This window comes from Dasypus novemcinctus, chromosome 12 (genome assembly GCF_030445035.2).
Source record: "Dasypus novemcinctus isolate mDasNov1 chromosome 12, mDasNov1.1.hap2, whole genome shotgun sequence".
Lineage (NCBI taxonomy): Eukaryota > Metazoa > Chordata > Mammalia > Cingulata > Dasypodidae > Dasypus > Dasypus novemcinctus.
Genome location: NC_080684.1, coordinates 12,385,564 through 12,407,593, shown reverse-complemented (window position 1 = coordinate 12,407,593; position 22,030 = coordinate 12,385,564). Strand labels below are relative to the sequence as shown.

Below are 22,030 nucleotides of genomic sequence, written 5' to 3'. Positions count from 1 at the left end.
TATTTTCTCAAAAATATTATGGTTTATAGAAATAGATAATTGGGGGTGGGGTACAACTTCAGAAAGATACTAATGATACTGCATTAGAGATTTTCAGGGCTAAGAAATATAATTAACGTGTCAGAACATATAATTATTCTGTTCATTTTTAAAAGTATTCAGATAAATAAAATAAAGGTTTTTTAAAAAAATTTGCTTTAATGCACATATACTTATTTTTATATTTTAGAACAAAATTAATTTTGTTTTTGAAAAGAGTAGTTCTATAGCTCTACTAAACTAGTAAAACCATTTGTTGCTCAATAAATATTTCAGTAATTATATAATTTTAATTATTCTTAATTCTCATTTAAGACCAAAAAGTTTGTTTGTATGATAAATTATAAATTCTATGTATACATAAATATTTATTCGATGAATGGATTTAGATATACAGCCTCTGTTGGGGTAAAATTTGCTTTACTTTGCTAATTTCTTATATGAGCAAAGTAAAATGTACTGGGTTTTGTCTTTTTTTCAAAGATTTATTTATTTTATTTTCATTTCTCTCCCCTTTCCCCAGTTGTCTGCTCTCTGTATCTATTTGCTGCGTGTTCTGTGTCCGCTTCTGTTGTTGTCAGCGGCTTGGGAATCTGTGTTTCCTTTTGTTGCGTCATCTTGCTGTGTCAGCTCTCCGTGTGGGCGGCACCATTCCTGCGCAGGCTGCACTTTCTTTCCCGCTGGGTGGCTCTCCCTACGGGCACACTCCTTGCGCGTGGGGCTCCCCTACGCGGGGCACCCCTGCGTGGCAGGGCACTCCTTGCGCGCATCAGCACTGCACACAGGCCAGCTCCACATGGGTCAAGGAGGCCCGGGGTTTGAACTGCGGACCTCCCATGTGGTAGACGGACGCCCTAACCACTGGGCCAAGTCCACTTTCCTGTACTGTTTTTAAAATCAGCACTTAGATTTACCAAAAATCTAAATTGATTCTATTAGCTCCTTTATTTAATTGAAAATGTCAAATTGAAATTAGGGTAATTATAGATATAGGAAAAAAGCACTCAGATGTTGAAAATTATTAGCTTTCATTTCCTTTCAAGAGCTACAGGTTCATAGTATCATTTGTGATGTATTTTAAAACCTTTATGAGAGGTACAATTCTTTTCAATTAATGCAGATGGCTTCTCTTCAGGTTTCCCGTTTCATCTCAAGCACCTCACTTTCAGTTAGGCAATCTCTTATGTACCCTCTGGTTAGCAGTCAAGAACAACTTGGATTTTTAAATTGGCACTTGCAGTGTCCCAACTTTCTGTGAGCTCTGTTCTATCGGATTAAAGAAACTCTTGATGTGGAGTTTACCTTCTGTTTTAATTGATATTTGGGGAAGTGGTGAAGGTATTTATTTAATTTTACGCTTAACTAGTAAGTTTAACTACTATTACCTGCTTAATTGACTCTTTTTCTTGTGCAAGATCATCTTCACAAACCTACTTCAAGATTTTTTTTTTAGGAGGTACTGGGGATTGCTCCCAGGACCTCATGCATGGGACGCAGGCGTTCAACCACAGAGCTACATCCACTCTCCAGTTTTGGATTTTCCATTGAGCACCGAGGTAGAATGGTGAAAGATGCTGGTGCAGGTCCAGATCTGGGATAAACTGCAATACAATTAGCCAGCCAGGACAAAAGGAAACTCTTTATTTCCTAATCTTCCTTCACATAATGCAGCATAGAGAAAGAGACATGCCAAATGTAGGGGTTCTGAGAAAACTTCACTTAACCGTTCATTGTCAAAATATTCCTCTGTTCCTTCAAAACTTCAGTATAATGAAACATGATGTAATGGCTTTTATAAAGCAACAAATACAACACATAAGTACAGCGTGCTTCATTGCTATAAATTTCTTTTTGATATTTGTAAAATGCAACTACAATTGTGACACACACTATGAAAATAAAAATATTTAGTGCTCTAAAAATCCTTGGCGCAAATAACTGCTAAAGGATAGCAATTTCATGTAAACAAAACGCTTAGCACTTAAATGACCAGAAATTGCAGTATCTAACTTAAGCAATGATAGTATAATATAAAGCTATACTTTTACTTTCTTCCAGTCCCAGAAATAAAATGTTTTCATCCACCTATAGTTGTCAAAAGGGATTAGGAATAAACACCTGAATTTTCTAAAGATGAAAAGTAATAGTTTGGGTGGAATGGGACGCAGTATCACTTGTGCCTGAAAAAATACGCTCCCCTCTCCCCAGCTGATAAAGCCAAAATTGAATGGATATATTGATACACTGGTGGGAAAAAGTATCTAACCAAATTCTATGTCTATATTCCATGTCTTAATAAGGTCTGTGATGAAATATTCCCAAGAAAATTATTTAGTCTAGCCGGATAATATAGTAGTAGAGAGGACAGACTTTGGAGCCAGCTTGTCTGGGTTTAAAGTCAAGTGTGCCATTGAATAGCTGTGTAACCTTGGGGAAGATATTTTAATGTCTTTAAATTTTAGTATCCTCACCTGTAAAATTTGGGTTGTAATGATATTTAATTTTTTGTTATTATGAAAATTATGAGTTTTCCTGTATATGTATATATGCATATAGTTGCAACTATATGTGTGTGTGTACATATTAGAACAGTGCTTGGCCCACAATAGGCACTAAATAAAAGGTGAAAGTAATATATAAGGGAGTAGCCCGACTACTTCTAAAAAAGCATTAATAATACACTGCACATAGCTTCATTTATCAGGTTCCAATCTAATCTAATCTAATCTAACCTGACCTAATCTTGACAACCAGCATTCATTTCTTTATATTATTGACTTTAAGACAGAAAAAAAAATCAAATATCAATGTCTCCTGCCTGTTACTCAAACTTCTGGCAAATGATTGATAAATGATGCTCTAAAAGATAGGGAAGGATGATAACACTGTGTTAGGAAACTCATAGAGATGTGTGAAAAAAGGGGACAACTGCTTCTGGGATATATAACCAAGTAATAGAAATACAGTGTAATAGAACCGGAAGAGGCTAACCCTGATTTGGGGAGGGAGAAGATGCAGGGTGAGCCTCCCCTGCCTCCAGGGGGAATGTCTTGCTATCAGATGTCTGCAGTGTCTTTTATATCTTAATATAGTTCAATTCAGGACATTTTCCTAGGCACCTCTCCTACTCTTAGTGTAATATATTCCATAAATTTTTAATAAATGACTATAAATTACATACAATATACCTATTATTAATACATACGATGGAATTTTGAACATTTTTTATAAAAATTGAAGTTAGGAAAGTTATAACCGATGCCAAAATTGGAGCATCTATTCTTGAATATCTATATTTACTACACATTTTTTACTCAGAAATCCTTTTGTTTTCCACGTCATATTTTTTAAATACCTTTAAAATCCAAGAGCCCTGTAAATTGAGACTCTTGATCACCAGCTGTGATGCGATCTGAAGACAGAAGGTTAGACTCTCCTGTCTTATTAATATTTTAGTGAGAACTTATTATTTCGAAGGGACATGAAAACACAAAGCTAAAATATTTATAGAGACATTAAAATATTTATACGTGTGAAAGCAAAATGACCGTATTCAATGGCCTATGAATTTCCTAATAAATAAAAAGGAAATGTAAAATATAATTCTTTTCTTTGCTTCGATCAAATGAGCAATAGAACTGGCCATCTTTTCTGGCAATTAAGTCTGTTGCCTTTGGGGTCCGTCTGAATGGTGGGCACTGCCTCGTGGATCAGTCCAAGGGGCGCCTTTCCCAGAGACCGTGAGTCCACACGTTTGTCTCTTCCCTCTCCTTTCCCTGCCACTCCCATCCTTACAGGTTCCCCTGGAGAGCTCTTCCTCTATCAATCCCGTGCCCCAAATCCCTGATGCCTGCTGTTTTTCTAGGAAATCTGATGTGAGAAGGCATTTTTATAGGAAGATGATACTTTACCTAGTTCGACTCTTGTTCCAGTTTCCCTTTCATTGTATAAAACAATGAAATGCAATCTAACCAATCTACCAAACATGGGGTTCACTAATTAGCAAGGAGGCTGCAGCCATGAACTAGCGCCACTGTACAGGCAGAGAAAGAAAATGAGAGAGGAACTCAGAGTGTGCTGGGCTCTTGGGTCCAGCTCTAGTGGTGACGTATCTAGTCTGCACCCCTTCCAGTTGTCATATACCTTCCATTTCTCATGTTCAATGAGTTTGCTAACTCTGATCCTTCGATTTCCTCTTTCACAGTTTGAATTCTTTTCCATCATAAAGTTCAGGAAAGCTATTCTTGCTACTTTATTTCTGATACTATATCAAATTCAATTATGCTTTTTACACTGTCATTTTGAAATATCAGTGGAAGAGAAATAATTAGAAAACTGGCATTGATCATAGTAAGAATTGTCAAGCCCATTTCCAGACAGAATAACAAGCAGGATGTGATGTCAGTTATATTCTAGGTTATTGTTCACTGACAAACTTAACATTCTTAGAAGAGTCCACAAATAGTGCCAAGTACATAAAAGAAAGATCTGAACTAAATAAATTATTTTTTTGGTGAAATAAATAAAAGATGTAAATAGGCATACCCCTCCTCAATAAGTGCACAATAAGAAGGGAGTGGCAGTTAAAAGTTTACTGTTTTAACTTTACATATATGTATAATTATAGAATGTATTTCATATTTTCTATATTTAAACTAGAAGGAATACTTTATGTTCAAACACTGCAGAAAATTTCCTCCTTCTATTGTTTTAGATTTATAAATAAACACTAACATTAAGGGGTATAAATACTATCAAGAATACACCACTCTTTAATTCTCCTTGCTTCTGTCCACTGAAATTTAATCAATTTTCCATTTTATGTAGTAATCACTATTTACTCAAATAGCTGGCGGGATACCCCAGCTTCCTTCCATCTCCAGAGGCCTGAGCAGGATTATGCCACTGCCGGGATCATTCAAGGAATGCTCTAGTAGGATGTGAGAAGCTCAAACTTTGCTTTGCCAAAGAATGCCCTTTGGGGAGCAGATATAGCTCAAGAGGTTGAGCGCCTGCTTCCATTGTACGAGGTTCTGGGTTCAATCCCTGGTACCTCCTAAAAACAAACAAAAAGCCAATTCTCACTGGGGAGCGGATGTAGCTCAGTGGTTTGAGCACCTGCTTCCTATGTATGAAGTCCTGGATTCAATCCCTGGTACCTCTTAGAAAAAAACACAAAAAATAAAATGCCCTTTATACTCACAAGTTACATCACCATTCTGGCAGAATTATATTCCCAATCTAGTCCATTCCGGAAATGTTTACACCATTCCTTAAGCACAGTCATCCTCGAGGTCATGGAAATAAACCCAACATGAACAAGTGCAGAGTGTAACTCACGGGAGTTACAAGGAAACAGAGTTGATACCTCTGTGCCTTGAATAGCATAGCTCGTCTCCCCTCCCATTTCCAGCATTCTAGAATGCCCACATTCCTGCATTAAGCCAACAAACTGGACAGAGAAAAGAGAAATGGAACTTCATGCCCATGCTGTGCTTTCGAGCACTTCTGATCTGTCTTTTTATTCTTTCAATAAATATTTATTGAGCACCTAGTCTATGCCTGGTAGTGTTGTGTACTTCAAATAAAATTGCGCATATGATTGACACCGTAACTCCCCTCAAGAAGCTTATGGTCAAGTAGGGGGAGAATCTTTCAATAAATACTTATTTAGCCCCTCTTCAACTCCGGATACTGTGTTAGGGGCAGGAGCAGACCCCGCTGTGATGTCCTCAGAGGCGTCTGCTCCTTCAGACCTCCCAGAGGGCTGGGAGTTCCGCCTTCCGAGCGAGGAGTGGTAAAACTGGAGCAGCGCTGTGGGGCCGACAGGTGCACCTCCGGGCCCTTGCTGAGTGGCCCCCAGCCTGGACAAACGTGAGGATGCCTGAAAATGGTGTCGCCTGAGACCCCCAGTGCTTTTGTTTAAGGCATGTCCTCTCACAGAGCTCCTCCCTGATCCTGCCAGCTGCAAAGGGCCAGCTCTGGATTGCTTCATTTCCGACTTCCTATATCTCTTCTACATAAAAAAAAAGTCAATCTATCTGACGAAAAAAAACTGGCAACCTGAACTCCGCCCTATATCTTCTGTCCTCTGAATAGCGCGCGATGCCAACCAGGCGGTCGGCACTGCGGAGAGAATGACTGAGCACAGCTTGCAGCTGAGCAGTGTGGCAGCCCAAGGTATTTATCAGATTGGCTGCTACTAGCCTTGCCTTTGGATCACATCAGTCCTTACTGTACCATTTAAAACCATGGAAAACTTTTTTGAATTATTTCCCTAAAAAAATTCCCCATTTCAGAAATTCATTAAAAGGCACACTTGCATTGGAAATGTAAATAGCCACTTGCTTTTCCATGACCGTCACCTTCATCGTTGATATTCATTTCATGAGGGAAGTATTAAAGACAAATGAAGGTCAAAGCCACCTGAGACTCCTCTCGTGAGAAAAACTATTATTTTTTAAAATGTTATCAATGCACACATATGTAGACATATAAATATTTATACGGGACCTTACTGCCTAGTCAGTGAATAGAAATGGGAATAGAAATGATGTGCTCTGGGAATCCTCCCTGTGTGACTGTACTTTCAAATCAGGAAAGCACTGTGTGTTCTTTGCTATTTCCATCCCCTGTGTCTAATGGGGAAATGTAAATATTTCATATAACAGAAGCAGAAAGGGACTTGGGACTCTCCTTCAGTTTACAGAGAGGAAAAGAGGAGAGGCCCCGGGAGGTTAAGTGACTCAAGATTACTTTGCTGGGCTGACCCTGGAACACAGGTCTCTCGACTCTCGGTCAAGTCCTATTTCTGCTGCTTTGGCAGTGTTGGTCAGAGCAGTAATTTATGGCATAGGAAAAGGTTAACATTTATCAGGTAATTAAGAGAAACCAAAGGCAGTAAAATAGTAAGTTGAAGAGAAACTCTGAAGGTCAGCCAGACCTTGGCACTAGAGAAAGAGCACAGGCTGCACCGTGAAATCATTTGCATTCCCTTAACCACGAGAACGGGGCAGACAAGAGCACTGTGGCCAGCCAGCCAGAAAGGGTTAAAGGTCTTGGTCAAAGTCGCACCAGGCATTTGTTTCTCAAGGTGACCCTAGCAATTGGATCCCAACTTATGGTAAAAAAGAAAGGGGAGGGAGGGATACTAATAAGAAAAAACAAATAATGTAAAAAGTAAATGGGCCAGAGCTGTAAATGGCCATCTTGAGGGAAATTCTGAGGCTTTAAATGGAATTGGGTCACAAAGAAAAAAATGATGTCAAAACGGGAAAGACAGTGATTTGTGTGTAAAGTGGCCAGTCTGAGCCTTACTCCAGAGGGTCCTGTTGACTGGTTGCTTCTCTCTGATTTTGTTGGGGTCAGTGTTAGATAAAATCAGGAAGGAATGTGCTCATATTACCTTTGTCTATCCCAATACTGCTGATTGGAAGAAAACACAGACATTCAGATCCCAGTCCTGGGACAGGTGGGTGCTCACGGCTCCATCCTGCCCTTGCCATCACCTCAAGGGACTGGGATCAACCGAGGGGAAGAGGGATCCAACAAGGTGGACAACGATAAAGCACTTACTTATTTCTTACACTTTACCATTTTTTGAAGTCGTGTCAAAGGGCAAGACACAATCTTTATATCGAACCTATAAAAACACAGGTAGGCGCTTTAAGCCCCTTTAAGGCTCAGAGTCATGTATCATTTGAGGAAGGTCAACCCGTAGGTGGCAAGCTCAGTGACAGAATGCAGATTTCTGAACTCTTGATACAGTTCTCTTTTCCATTTTATTAAGGAGATACGCCAGAGAGTGGAGTCAAAATCACACCCCACAATTGATACAGACATTTTCAAAAGGAATCTTCTCAAATTTCAAGGCAACCACATTTTTTCAAAATTGATATATTTTGTTCTCAACAGCTTTTTTTATTCCTCAATGGAAATGGAAATTTTTGACATGAGATAGTCTGGTCTCTACATCTGGCCCTGTTCCAATTCCCATTTCTAGTGATTATCAATAAAGTAAATCGTTTTCAAGTTCAGACTTTAAAGTTAAAGGGGTGGGGTACATCTGGTAACGTGTTCTGTTAACATTCTAATAATGAACAGAGGTGGGAGGAGGCTCAAAGGCAGGCTGTACAAAGTCCTTTCACGGTTACTTGACACTCTTCCAGAATGATCACAAAAGTAGATACAACTGCTTCCTGTTCCCTGAAAACACCTGTTCTGGATAAGAAGCAAAGCTAGTATTAGAAACAGGAGTGACTGTGTTGTGTCAATCTACCCCAGCAGCTGGGTACGCATGCAGGAACATGAGCGTGCCAGCTCTTGGTTGGGATGGCACCATCTTTCCTTTGGTGGATCTCCAGAACGACTGCATCCTCCTTTCCAAGCAAACGGAAGGGCAAAGTTAATTAGGAGGAGCTGAACATATGAGAGGTGTCAACGAAGGTCAAAGTTTTCCGTCTTCATGGAAATTATGTTCTTTGCACTTTGAGGTTCTCTTATACATGTGCAGGATTTGGAGACATTCAGTGATTGCATTTTGGTTTAATTAACCCAATGGTTAAAAACAGAAGTTACTCTTGACAGATGAGCTCAACATAAGGTATGGTTTAGTCGTTGCAGGCTTATGATGATAATGACTAATAAGGCACAAAACAGATTAATATAGACAACTCTTAGAACTTTTAGTTACCATAATGTTAACAGATTCGACAAGAAAAACAAATATAGAAAAATATTTTTAAGGTCCTTAAAGAAGTTTCATATGGACTTCTGAGAGAGGCCAGACCACATTCCTTACCTGAAAATTGAATAGATCAAAACACAATTTTCATAGAATTATTCAGATCTTCACAGGGAAGAGCTTTCTAGTCATTTTATGAATGTGTATTCATTAGCATGTACATATACAAACATTATTTGCGCACATACATACATATGTATGTGCACATTTATAAATAACTGTATCTCTGTGGAGAACCATTATTAATATTCTAGTAGCAATACTTCTTTCCCAGAGGTTCACGGATAATAAATATAATTTCTGGAGTTATCGACACTTACAGATTTGTTCCACTAGAAAGAGAGGTAATTATTTTACTCTAAATCATCAAAAGCATTGCCTGTCCAACATTACGAACATGTCTTCTCTGATGTTTGTTTGAAATGGGTGAAGTTAAAATTGTCTTACCATCCAAGCTGTGACAAAGTCCCCCATCCAGGTCCCTACCGCAGCTATTTTCATGAAATTTTCATTTCGGATGCCCATATAGTGTGTAATGATATATGCTCTGTGGAAACAAACACACAAGACATTGTCCAGACTCAGAGGGCCATACATTCAAAGACTTCTGCTTCAGCAACACGCAAAAGGATTTTCTCCTTCTCCACCAGCTTTCTTGCTTTTGTCTCATCACATATGCTTACAAATAGGAAAGGGTAAGAAGAGCTCTGAGGGTGTCTGGGTCAGATCCAATTAGATTTGAAGAGTAGATGTGGCTAAACCAATTACCACATGCGTTTCAATTCTGAGCTGTGAGGCTGACAACAGCTTTTAGAAAATCAAACAGAAAAACTCAGCGAAGCTTTCATTTCATGCTCGCTCAAGTATGAGCAGAGCAGAAACATCTCCTGAATTAGAGGAACTTGAAAGGGAAGAAAAGAGCTAACGTTCCCCTGGCTCTGTCAAGTAAGAACTATTAAGAAAGTGTGGGGACCAGGCTTTAGATCCATCATACTTGAATCACGTTCAGAATAACGTCAAGAGTTGAGAAGACTCTCCCACAGTGAAGCAATGCAAAATTTGATTCAAATATATGTGTTCAAATTATTACATAAATAATAATAACCAAAGGATTTACTCATCACTTTCTTTAGGCATAGCTAATTCTTGTCTTCTTGTTCTAATGTAAATGCACATTCGTTATTGTTCAGTTTCAGCATTTCAGCTGAGGGAGGTACAGCTGACCATTAAATACCAGTAATAAGACCAATGCTTACTGTTTACTAAGCAAATTCATTTCCATTTTCTTATTCAATATTCAAGAAAACCCTAGTATACTTTTTCCATGTTGCAATTTCTCTGAGAAAACTGGTCTTCAAAGAGCCCAACACCACATAACTAATAAACGGTAGTTAGGAATCAAATTTCTCCCCCTTATTTTATTTTTTACTCTAAGTTTATTTACTCTACATTGTATACTTTAAATTTTGTCCCTTTTTTTATATATGATGATGCCTGTACCATTGAGAATATTAGTTAAACTTTATTCTTTTAGATTGACTTTATAAAATAATAGAGTGGGGCATTTTGGTATTTACCTGTTAAAACTATGAAAAGGAAAATTTACTAAGTCATTTGGAAAGGTAAACCACCTTTAAATCAGTTTTTATCTGGGGTTTTAACAGGCAGGTTTGTTATCCATAAAATAAACAGATATTTAAATAGGTTTACTTAACTATAAAATCAAACTTACGAATTCTTAAACAGCTCTTTCTCCACAGGCGACCTTCATTCATTCACCGACCCATGAGAGTCTCTGTAAATGATCCCACTCCAAAACTATGGCTGTCTAATACCATGGTTTTCCATAATAGCCAAAACATGTATAACTGCCACGTATTATATGCTTACAATAGGCCAGAGAGCGTGATTAGCACTTTAAATACAGCCTCTCCATCAACTCTCACATCAACACAATGAAATGTATTATTCTTCTTTTACAGATAAGGAATTGAGGCTTCAGAGACTTCAAGCAACTTCCTCAAAATCAAGCAACCAGTAGATGGACGGGATTGAATTTGGTTGACCCTCAGACTCCGGCACTTAACCACTATGCTATCCCTTCTCCCTATAAATTGTTATTGGAGATAAAAAAAATAAAGACAGTCTACTTTTCCCCACTGTGTTTAATAAACAATGAATCCTAAGATTTATTTCCTTTGAGGGTCATTCATAAGTCAACAGAAGCTGCAGCAACTTAGGGTTTCCAGCAAGAGCTGCATTCCAACTCATACTGACATCACCAATCAAACATCCAAGCAGCAGCCTACTTGAAAGTTCCCAGATTACCTTAAGGGACGGCTTGTGTTACTTCCTTCGGTACCACTATTACTGAACAACTCTTGGCCAATGAACTCAGCACGGTTGCCTATATGGTAATGGTTCAGCTTTTTCAATTACACCCAACACCTCTCTGGAAAACCAGGTTCCATGCCACAGTCCTACTTGCCCACATCTCCAATTAAATCTGGAATACGGTGAGGTAGCAGGGAGATTCCAGGTACATTCCCTATGGGTGAATATGCATGGATAAGAGAAGGCCTCATTCCTTTATTCTAGTAACTAACAATAGGGTTGGGATGGATAAACTTACAACAGATCAATGATCCAGCTGAGAATAACTAAAAACCTACATAAATTACAAGCGTTACCAAAAAAAAAATTTGTAAAGGCATCAGTAAACAAATGAAGTAATGAGCTAAAGAGGCTAATACATCAAATAGAAGAGAACTGTGGAAAGATGAGGTGCTTTTGCTCTGGGGACATATGCTGATTCTGTAGGTAATGCAAGATGATAATCCGGGTACTGTCTGGACAGAGGATGGTCTCGGGGGGCAGGAGGGACAACATTAAGACTTATGGAGCCAAGTTCCAAATGTGAAAAGAGGGGCCCAGAATTGAGCACAGACACGGCAGGTTTTCCTTTCAAGACAGGCCAAATTCTGAACTTGTACAGGAGGCTTAGCAAAAAGACTAAGCCAAAAGTTTCTGAAAAACAAAGTAAAGGTTTGGCAGCTTCAGCTGTGCTAAAAAGACTAGGGTAGTTTAGAATTGTCATGGGGTGTGGCCCAAGAGAGTACACCGGGCTACTGAGGAGCTATGCCTTGGGAGTAGAGCAAACCAGAGATGAATAGAGCCAGCAAAACTTTAACTTAGCCTTTACCTAGTCTACTCCATGACTCGATTAAGATAGACAGTTCTGTCTATCAGAAGAAAGGGTGAGCCTTTTTTTGGAAGAACACAATATCATCTGGGTCCTCTACACTTTTTAGTACATAACATCTGTCATTCATTCAAAAAACAGTGGAACATTAAGAGACCTAACTATAACACTAAAAACAGAAGAGAAAACACGATTTTTAAAAGAACAGAATAAGCTCCATGAGGGCAGGGAACTATTTTAGCTATTTTGCTCTCTGTTGAACCTCCAGCACCTAGAATATTGCCTGCATGTTATAAGTGACTGGTAAAAATTGCTTAATCTATGCATAAATGAGGTAGCACAAATAATTCATATTAATTTACAATATGGCATGGGTAGACCTATGTATGCCAAACCCTAGAAACATCAATAAATTAAGATTGAATCACCAAGAACTTTGTCACAGAGGAAGACAATAAAAATGTTTCATAATTGCTTTGTATTCTCTTTATTTCTCTAACTAATTCTGTATCTCCTTGACTGCAGGAAAAGTATCCTTTATTCACCTACAATTATACATCGGTATGAAATAATGGGGTCACCCTCCTTGTGGCTGTGGACATGTGGTGAGTATTAGATGGTATGATAATGCAGATGAGATAACATGAGCAATATATGAAATAAATGATGTATTTTAAATGGATTTGTTAAGTAAAGAGTGATATATAAAGGTTAGTAGTCATTCTTACTTTTGCTACTTTGGACAAATAGGAGGAAGATTTACAAATGCATAGACCTGTCATAAAAAACTACCAGCTACTTGTTCATTGATTTTCCATTCCATTAGCATTTAACAATATTTCATGCCCACATTGTAAAGGACAGAGCGTGCATATATTCATATCAGCAATTTTAATTACATTGAATATCACATTGGACTCTAAAAAAGTGAAACAGTGGAGCTTCATATCCAAAGATCTGGAGGAGTGGTTCAGAATTAAATTTTATTTTCCAGGAAGTTCCATTAAAGTGTTAGATTTATTTGATGTTTTAGCCAATTTTTTCAACTCTGCACAGACCATTTTTTTGTTTTGTTTTGTGCTTTAACTGGCTATTTCCGCTGTGCATAGATCTGGAAAGTCTTGTACTTCTACCAGTCTTCAAGGTAAATATAGATCCCCAGTATGGTCTTTCTGCCTTTAAAATCCTAAATGAATGGCTTTTCAGGCTATAAATTTAGCTTTTCTTTCTCCTTGAGATTTCAAGCTTTACTTTCTGAGCCATAACAAATGTGTGGAAACTTCAGTATATAGGAACTGGGAAAGATTCATAAGTATGATAACCTGAAAACATGTGATACCAAGACTCTCATACCTAGTGAAATCTATCTACTAAATGGGCATAAGCAAAATAGACTCTAATATAAGCTAAACAGTCAATAAAACTATAATATAACGCATCAGTCTTAAGGCGAGAGTCTTGATGACTAACAACGAAAGTTCCAGTTCATTTCAGCCTATTACTTAAAAGAGGGTGCAGTCAAAGCCAAGTGATTTAGGGGTTGAGTCCCTTCAGAAGTTGAAAGAGAAGGCAGTAAACATAGATCACCAAACCAAAATGGATTCACGCTTCCCTGGAGATCCATCTGTGGCCAGCTGGATTCACAATGGCATAGCTGTCTCTCCCAGCCATGCATGGCGATATAAATAAGATCGGGGACTTCATACCCAAGTGCAGCATGGATAAGGAGTTGACTTACATGAGTAGCAGTCTGCATTAAATTAAAGTGAAAAATCTCAGTATTCTTAAGGCCAGGAATTAAAAGGCCTACAAAAGGCCAGCAATTAAACCTACTCATTTTATTAATCTTTACCCAATCCCTCTGTTACTGTAGTGAAATGACTAACCACCTTTAATCCAGTCCTTTAGCCAACTATTTTCCAAATAGCCAGATTTGCTTAAAATTCCTAGTTCTTAACTTTTGAAAGACTGCTGGAGCTGACTCCATGTATAAGAATCTTCCAGGCAAGACCTAGGACATGAAGCTATGATGGAGAGAGTATCCACTGGAGTGTAAAAAACGCTGCAGGCCATTGTTAGAACAAGCGTGGAATGATTAAAATTACATCCAGTTGGAAGAGTAAATATTGGTAATATGTCATTTCTGCCCAAAATGATTTACAGATCGAATGCAATCCCAATCAAAAGTCTAATAGCCTTCTTTGCAAAAATGGAAAAGCTAGTCATCAAATTTACATGGAAAGGTTAAGGGCCCCAAATAACCAAAGTCATCTTGAAAAAGAAGAATGAAGTTGGAAAACTGGCAATTCCTCACCTTAAAACTTAATACAAAGGCACAGTAATCAAAACAGCATGGTATTGTCACAAGAACAAACATGTAGACCAGTGGAATCAAACTGAGAGCTCGGAAGTCCACCCTCACATTTATGGCCAACTGATTGTGACAAGGGGAAAAGGTTCAGAGAAAGAATTGTTTCTTCAACAAATGGTACTGGGAAAACGGGATGTCCATGTGCAAAAGAATGAAATCAACTCAAAATGGACCATTGACCTAAATATAAGAACCAGGACTATAAAACTCCTAGAAGAAAATGAAGGGAAGCCTCTTCAGGAGATTATTTTGGGCAATGGTTTCTTAGACTTTATACCCAAAGCAAAAGCAACAAAAAGAAAAGTAGGTAAATGGGACCTCATAAAAATTTAAAACTTTGTACATCAAAGGACTTTATTATGAAAGTAGAAAGACTACCTACGCAATGGGAGAAAATATTTGGGAACCACATATCCAATATGGGTTTAATATCCAGAATATATAAAGAAACAACAATAAAAGGACAACCTATTTTTGTCCTTTGGGCAAAAGATCCGAATAGACATTTAGTCTATTTAATAGACATTTCTTCAAAGAAGATATTCCAAAAAGCACTGGAAAATATGCTCAATATAACTAGCTAAAGGAAAATACAAATCCAAACCACAATGAGATACCATTTCACACCCAGTAGGACAGCAACTATTAAAAAACAAACAACAACAGAAAATAACAAGTGTTGGAGAGGATACCAAAAAATAGCAACACTCATTCATTGTTGGTGGAATGCATAGAATTATCATACAACTTGGCAATCCCACTTCTACATATATATACCCAAAAGATTTAGAAGTAGAAACTTGAACAGATATTTGCATACCAATTTTCATAGTAGTATTATTCACAATTGCTAAAAGTTGGAAACAAAGTGTCCACCAACTGATGAACAGATTAACAAAACATGTGTGTGTATATATATATATATATATACACAATAGAATATTATTCAGCTGTAAAAAGGAATGAAGTTCTTATATATGTGACAACATGGATGAATCTGGAAGTTGAGTGAAATAAGCCAAACATGAAAGAACAAATATTATATGATTTCACCAATATGAAACAGAATAAGCAAATTCATAGAGTCAAAATCTAGACTATGAGCTACCAAGGGACAGGTTGGAGGTAGGGAATGAGGAGTTAATGCTTAAATGACACAGTGTTTCTATTTGGGTTGATAATGGATGGTGGTGTTGGCATAGCACAACACTGTGAACATAATTAGCAGCACTGAATTATATATTTGCATGTGGTTAAAAGGGGGAAATTTTATGTTATATATAAGTTATTAGAATAAAATTAAAACAAAACAAAGGACTGTACCACACAAACACTAAACTCTATTGTAAATTACAGACTTTAGTTAATAGTACAATTACAAAAATGTTCTTTCTTTAATTGTAACAAATGTGCTACACTAAAATGCAAGGTGTAAATAACAAGGTGGTATATGGGAACACTGTATTTTATACGTGATTTTTCTTCTTTAATGAAAAACAAATTGTATCCAGACCTCACAATGCTAACAGAAAATACCAACTCAAATTTCCCAACTCTAGCTGTTCAATCCCTCTAATTTCTGTAAATAAGACATGTGAAATCTACCCTAATTGGAGTTTAAATTGACCAAACTATCCTGACTGTGAATACATCCATCCCACATCAACTCTTGCCTTATTCCATTCAGTGGAATTCACTGGTACCAGATAGAGATACTTTATTGTTACACGGATTCCTTCCTCTTCTTTACTCTCAATCTTTGATTAATCACTAAGGCTGCTTCTGAAAGGTCTCAAATCTTTGGTGTTTTTTTTTGTCATTACCACTACCAATGTCTTAATATTATTCTTAACCATCTCCTCTGAATTAAAACAATAGCCTTCTACTCCCTTATGTAAGTTTTCCTTTTAATATAGACTCTTTATTGCCACTACAGTGATCCCTGGGGAAGTAATGTGAAGAGGAACAAAGAGTAGGAGTCCTGGAACCAGAAAGTACTGGCTTTGAAAATCACCTCCACATTCTATTACCTTGGGCAGACTATCAACCTTTGTAATCATCCATTTCCTTAACTGTAGAATGGGGAAACAACTACTTTCCCTTCACAGGGTCTCCTTGAGGATTAAATGAAATAAAGTATGGAAAACTTCTAGCACAACTATTTCATAATGGGTATACAAAATATGGTAGATCTCTAGCCTAGTGGCTACCATTTTCTAAAATAATATAATGGTTTCCATTGTCACAGGGCAAAGAATGGACAAGAATGGATAAGAAGATCTTCCGCAATCTGCGGAAGCCATTCTCTTTATTAGAGTCATCTCCCTTCATTTCACAAAGTCCTTCTAGACCCTCCTCCCCACAAAGAAACCAATTTCACCAAACATCCCACCACTCCGTAACATGACTTTTTACCTCTAACCACACGCTCTGTTTGTCTGGAATGCCATCCACTTTCTCCTGGCCTGAGAGTTTCAACTCAATGTGTGTGCTGAGAAAACTCCTGCCACTGTTCCCAAAGGTCATCCTTCCCTGGTGTTGCCATAATATTTTGCATATACCTCTATGTTAAATACTTTTCTCAATGCATCTTAATGATTTCCTCACATTGGCTCTCTCTCCCACCAAGGAACACATTTCATCACCCTGACGGGTGAAACTTTTTGTTCAGTTCTTAGTATGTTTTAGGAATGCAACAAATATTTAAATTAAATAAATAGGCAATTAATTAAAAGAAGATTACTTAAATCATCTCACACTCGGGCCAAACTAGAAGGAAGATAAAAGAATTAAAGGTAAAAACAAGTATGCGCCATTTAAGAAATTAAAAGAGAATATCAGAGATAAGTGTAGACTATGTAATTATGGTGTCCAAACAGAATATTTTTGTATCATTTTTATTAACTCTTCTAAATAAAAAGTTAGAGGCTAGAACACAATCCAATTAAAATGCAGAAACATCCTAAGTTTTCTGCAATGAATGTTGTAAATTTATTTACTTTAAATATAAGTAAGTTGATTAATAATGAAAAAGGCAAAATACTGTGGCCTGTCTGGAAGGACTATACTGGATCTTACTCTGTTTGTAAAGGAATCCTTTTAAATGAGACTAGATAGCAATACATAATTTAGTGCATCAATTTGCTGACATAAACAATATAAGACCTATATAGTAAAGTGAATTATTTTATCCATGTGAATAAAGAAAGAAAATTTATTTCACTGCTCTTCAAGTGGACACTGCCAAACTAAATTTGTTTCTTGTCATTTAAACTTCAGAAGTTTATGAGGCTAAAAAAATAATATAGCCTCAAAATCAATTTTAAAGTTATAAGATTTTTGTGGTTATAGCCCAGTTTTCTTTCTTATTTCAATTTTTTTTCTCAGTTTCATAAACACTCCAGTTATATGCAATAGAATTGAATGCCCAAAGCAGGCTTGTCTTCTGCTTCTAATGAATAAAACAAACACAACCAAGACATTTCATGTATCTTTACTAAAGTCATTGGCAAAATAACAGACAGGACAAAGTTTAAAAATTCTTATATTGTTACTAAGAGAAACCCAATCAACCTCCAAAGGAATCAATCGAGTCACAAAATACCTAAAAGAAATTTCATTGTCTAATCACATTTTAATGTTGAATCACATTCAGTGTGTTTACAACTATTCAGAAAAAGTATATACAGTGAACTACCATCAATTTGTATTATTACAAAAGTGAATTGCAAGCTGAGCCAGAATGACAAAAATTAATTTACCCTACATTAATTTATTAATTCCTACACAATGCTTCCTTCTAAACTAATTATAAAGGCATAAAAAACTATTCTGATGACTCTGAAGCTGCTCAATGTAAGACTGAAAGCAAGTCTGAGTTTAGTGGATATGTGTCAGCGAAGGTAAGTATCCATGGCTGGCTGTTGAAAGGTCAAAACAGATAAATAATGGAAGGACAACTCTGAGACCTAAGTACATTAATTAACTTTTGCCAGAAACTATAATTTGTTAACAGTGTATAATAAAAATGAAGTAACCTCGAACATGAAACTGCCTTTCTACTCCCTATAAAATTTTCACATCCAAAGCACTTTTGAAAATGATTCTTTTTCTTCTATGCTCATTTCCCCCGTTCTCCCCCTTTGTCCTCCTCCCCCTTCTCTTCATTTGGATTAATTCATCCACCTTTAATTCTCTTTCGCAGGGCGATTTACTACACTTTGCCAATTCTGCATTCCATCTTTCACTTTGAATTTTTTTCTATAACTATCAGATATTCAGAACCTCTAAATCGCCTCGTCGAAAGCTTGTAGTATCACTCATTTATGCATTAGTATGATTATGTTACTCCTGTCAAGAGGTAATCTGAATTTTAAACCCTCTCTCAAATTGTCGAAGAAATTTTACCCTTCAGTGATGTGGGGAAGGAGAAAACAGCTATTTTTTTTTCAACCAAGAACCCTTCCTGCAGCATGTAAATTTAGATAAGCACCTAACTTATTTCATATTATTTATTCATCAAACAAATATTTACTGAACTCTGACTACATGCTAGACCATGAGCCAGGGACTTGTAAATTCATAAGCTTCCAAGGAAAAGGAACTAGCACCCCAGATACAGTGGTCACTTTCTGAATTAATATGCAGCACCTCTTGTCTAGTAATTTCCTCTCTCCTGCTCCATCTCTCCCCAAAGAGGTGCTGCTATCCCAGTATTTCCTTTTCTGATCATCTACAACCAAGAATCAAAGACAGAAAGAAGATCTCTTTCCTGGAGGTTGAATGAAAAAACAACCCAGTGGTTATTGGTGACTATAATCTATCCAAGCAAATAACGGTAATGAATTCTGTAGCAAAAGAGAAGGGGAGATGGGAGAGAGAGGGTGGAGGTAGGCTGACTCACGCAGAGGAAGAGAGACCACCGGAGGGAAAGCACTTTGGTGGTGTGGGACTCTCACTCCAACACCTCCCTGAGACGGGAACTCCTGCACTTCAGCTCCTTGAAATACCCCTGTCACTTCCTAAGAACTACTCCCCATTTTCTTCTCAAGATAACTTGACGGAGCTTTTGATAGAATCAGTGAAGACAACTGTAACCAAGGAACGATGTTAGAGCCTAAAAATGTAGCTTTGAATTATTTGCCCAATTTCAACGCCAAAAGCCTTTAATCCCATTAGAAAGGAATGACACTAAACTGCAAGGGAAGAGTCACCAATGTGGCTGATAGATTGACATTAGTTTTTGAATTATTCCTAATAAGAACAAGGGCAGGTGTGCCTACTCTTTATATCACCCAAGAGAATGGGGTGACAACTGTTTAAATCTTAATGGACTGTCTATATATACAATTTTCATGAGTGTGCTAAAACTTGGAACAGCACACCTTGCCCCAACTAAAAAATACACGTACATGTTCTAGTTAAAACCAATCTGTTAGAATGTGTCTCCATTTTGTAGAAAGTGGCGCCAGCTATGAGAGTGCCCAGATGGACAAGAAGCAAGGGAAGAGCTGTGCATTGAACAGGTACAAAGGTAGTAAATGAGGTTATATCTCTTAGCTAGCTAGTCTAATGGGATTTTGAAATAAAATTTTAAAATTTCAGTGACAAAAAAATAGTGACAAAATAAAGGCAGATAAAGTGCAAGTGGAGGCTGCATTTCAGACAGAAAAGAGATTTTTATAGGTCTGTTACCAAGTGTCAGGAGAAGGTAATGAGATCAGATAAAGCAGACATCATGTAGTAGTTTAGAAAAGAAAGAGAAGGCCTCAAGCACTTGGGAATGGGAGCTGCAGAACTGAGTTTGCCAAGGATGCAAGAGTGATTTGGGGTTGGGGATACAAGACTGCAGCACCTCCCAGGTGTTAAGCGCTACTGGGATGTTAACAGCACACGCTTTGCTGATCCTCCTCGCCAAGAAATCTGAAGCCTTTGGGTATCTTTTTAGTCTAACAAGGCTTTATGATTATCAAATGCCTTTCAAATTAGAAGCGGAATGGTTTTTATTGCTCTAAATTTGTTCTGCAACTTTACTAATGATATACTTTTAATTGATTTTACAGTAACAATTTCATAATCTGTTTTTGCAATGTGTATAATGTAAGATGCACCACACTGTCCCAGGGTAAGAAAAAAGGAGATAAAGCCACATTTTTCGACCCACCTTGTGAGTATTTCAGGTCCACCACGTTCCTCCCAAGTAATTCAATGAATTTGTGCTGTTAAGAGGAATACTTCTGGCTATTTTCCTCTTCTTCCACTCACTCTGATGAAGTCTGTTTGATACTGATGTTAAAAGGGGTTCCAAGGATAACATCTCTTCTACTGAAATCCACCAAATCCCTGCTAGTGCTACACAGGCTGTGACTCTGTGTGCCATGGCCATAGGCACTAATGAGAGGGTCCAGGGCAACGGAGACGCCTTTGAAAGTACTACTGCTTTAGCCAATGCTACACCCACGGAATCTGAGATGAGTCACCAATAAAGCCACACGACTACACTGCACCTGTACACTGCAAGTCAATAACAGCAGTGCTACTGAGGCTGCGCAGTCCCAAATGCCCGCAGAGGTTACAGAGAAATGCTCCTTTTAACTTCCACTTGCTCTTGTTTAACAGTCTCCGGGGTGAGCTCAGGGAGCAAGGAGTAAAATATGTTGTGCTCTATTCAGAATAATATCTCCTTTGTAACACCTGCCCATTGTCCCTGAAACAGATATCTTTGCTGCAACTCTCTCTTAAATGTTATATCCCAGGAAGCTCTTTGGTGTCACATATAAACTACATTCTTGAGGCAGGATTACCTTTAAACACAGTGGAGTGACCACGCTTCCCTTTCTCCATCATCTACTAAAATGACAGTATAGGGGGAAGTGGATTGGGCTCCCGTCTACCATATGGGAGGTCCTGGGTTCAATGCCCAGGCCATCCTGGTGAGGGCAAGCTGCCCCACGCTGCAGGAGAGCTGGCAGCCCACGCCACAGGAGAGCTGGTGCAGCAAGATGACACAACATAGGGAGACACAGAGGAGAGACAGTAAAAGATGCAACAAACCAGGGAGATGAGGTGGTGTATTAGTCAGACAAAAGGGGTGGGGACTCAATGCCCTTAGTGGGTGGGGACTCAATGCCCTAATGACATGGCCAAATCAAAGCCCTAATCATAACTCAATCATGCCCAGGTATAGACCAGATTACAAACATAATCTAATAACTATATTATAAACTGCTACACTCCACCCTCTGAGTTCCAAAAAGACATTACAATATGAGTAAAACCTTAAATCAGTAACAATGAAAGTACTAAATCATATCACAATGAATTTAAAGAAATAAAGTTCATCTTGGGGCAAAGTCCTGTCTGCTATAGACCTCTGAAACTTACAAAACAATGTATCTGTTTCCAATACACAAACGACAAAGGATAAACATTTTCACTTCAGTAAGGAGAAATTGGGAGGTTAACATGGGGCATCCTCCATTCAATTTCATCTGAGAGTCATTCTTAAGATGATAGTTTCTTCTTCTTGTTGCCTTATGGGAATCCACCCATTTCCACATGCTTGCCCAACAGGCCATTTTCTTGGTTCCACCCTCATCAAGCATTTGGGTGTTGACCAAGCTCCAGACCTCACCCTCCAAGGTGATTGTCATACCTTACCCAATCTTTGAGTTAG

General features: G+C 37.9%; 1 protein-coding gene across 4 annotated transcripts in view; it reads right to left on the bottom strand.

The window, feature by feature from the left end:
- Positions 1–22,030, bottom strand: part of TMEM117 (transmembrane protein 117) — a 574,260-nt gene that overhangs the window by 284,645 nt on the left and 267,585 nt on the right. For all 4 annotated transcript variants that reach the window (XM_004447901.4, XM_058307848.2, XM_058307849.2 and 1 more), the window contains exon 4: positions 9,230–9,329. In XM_004447901.4, the coding sequence (XP_004447958.1) occupies positions 9,230–9,329 (100 nt within the window). The remainder of the gene's footprint in view (positions 1–9,229; positions 9,330–22,030) is intronic.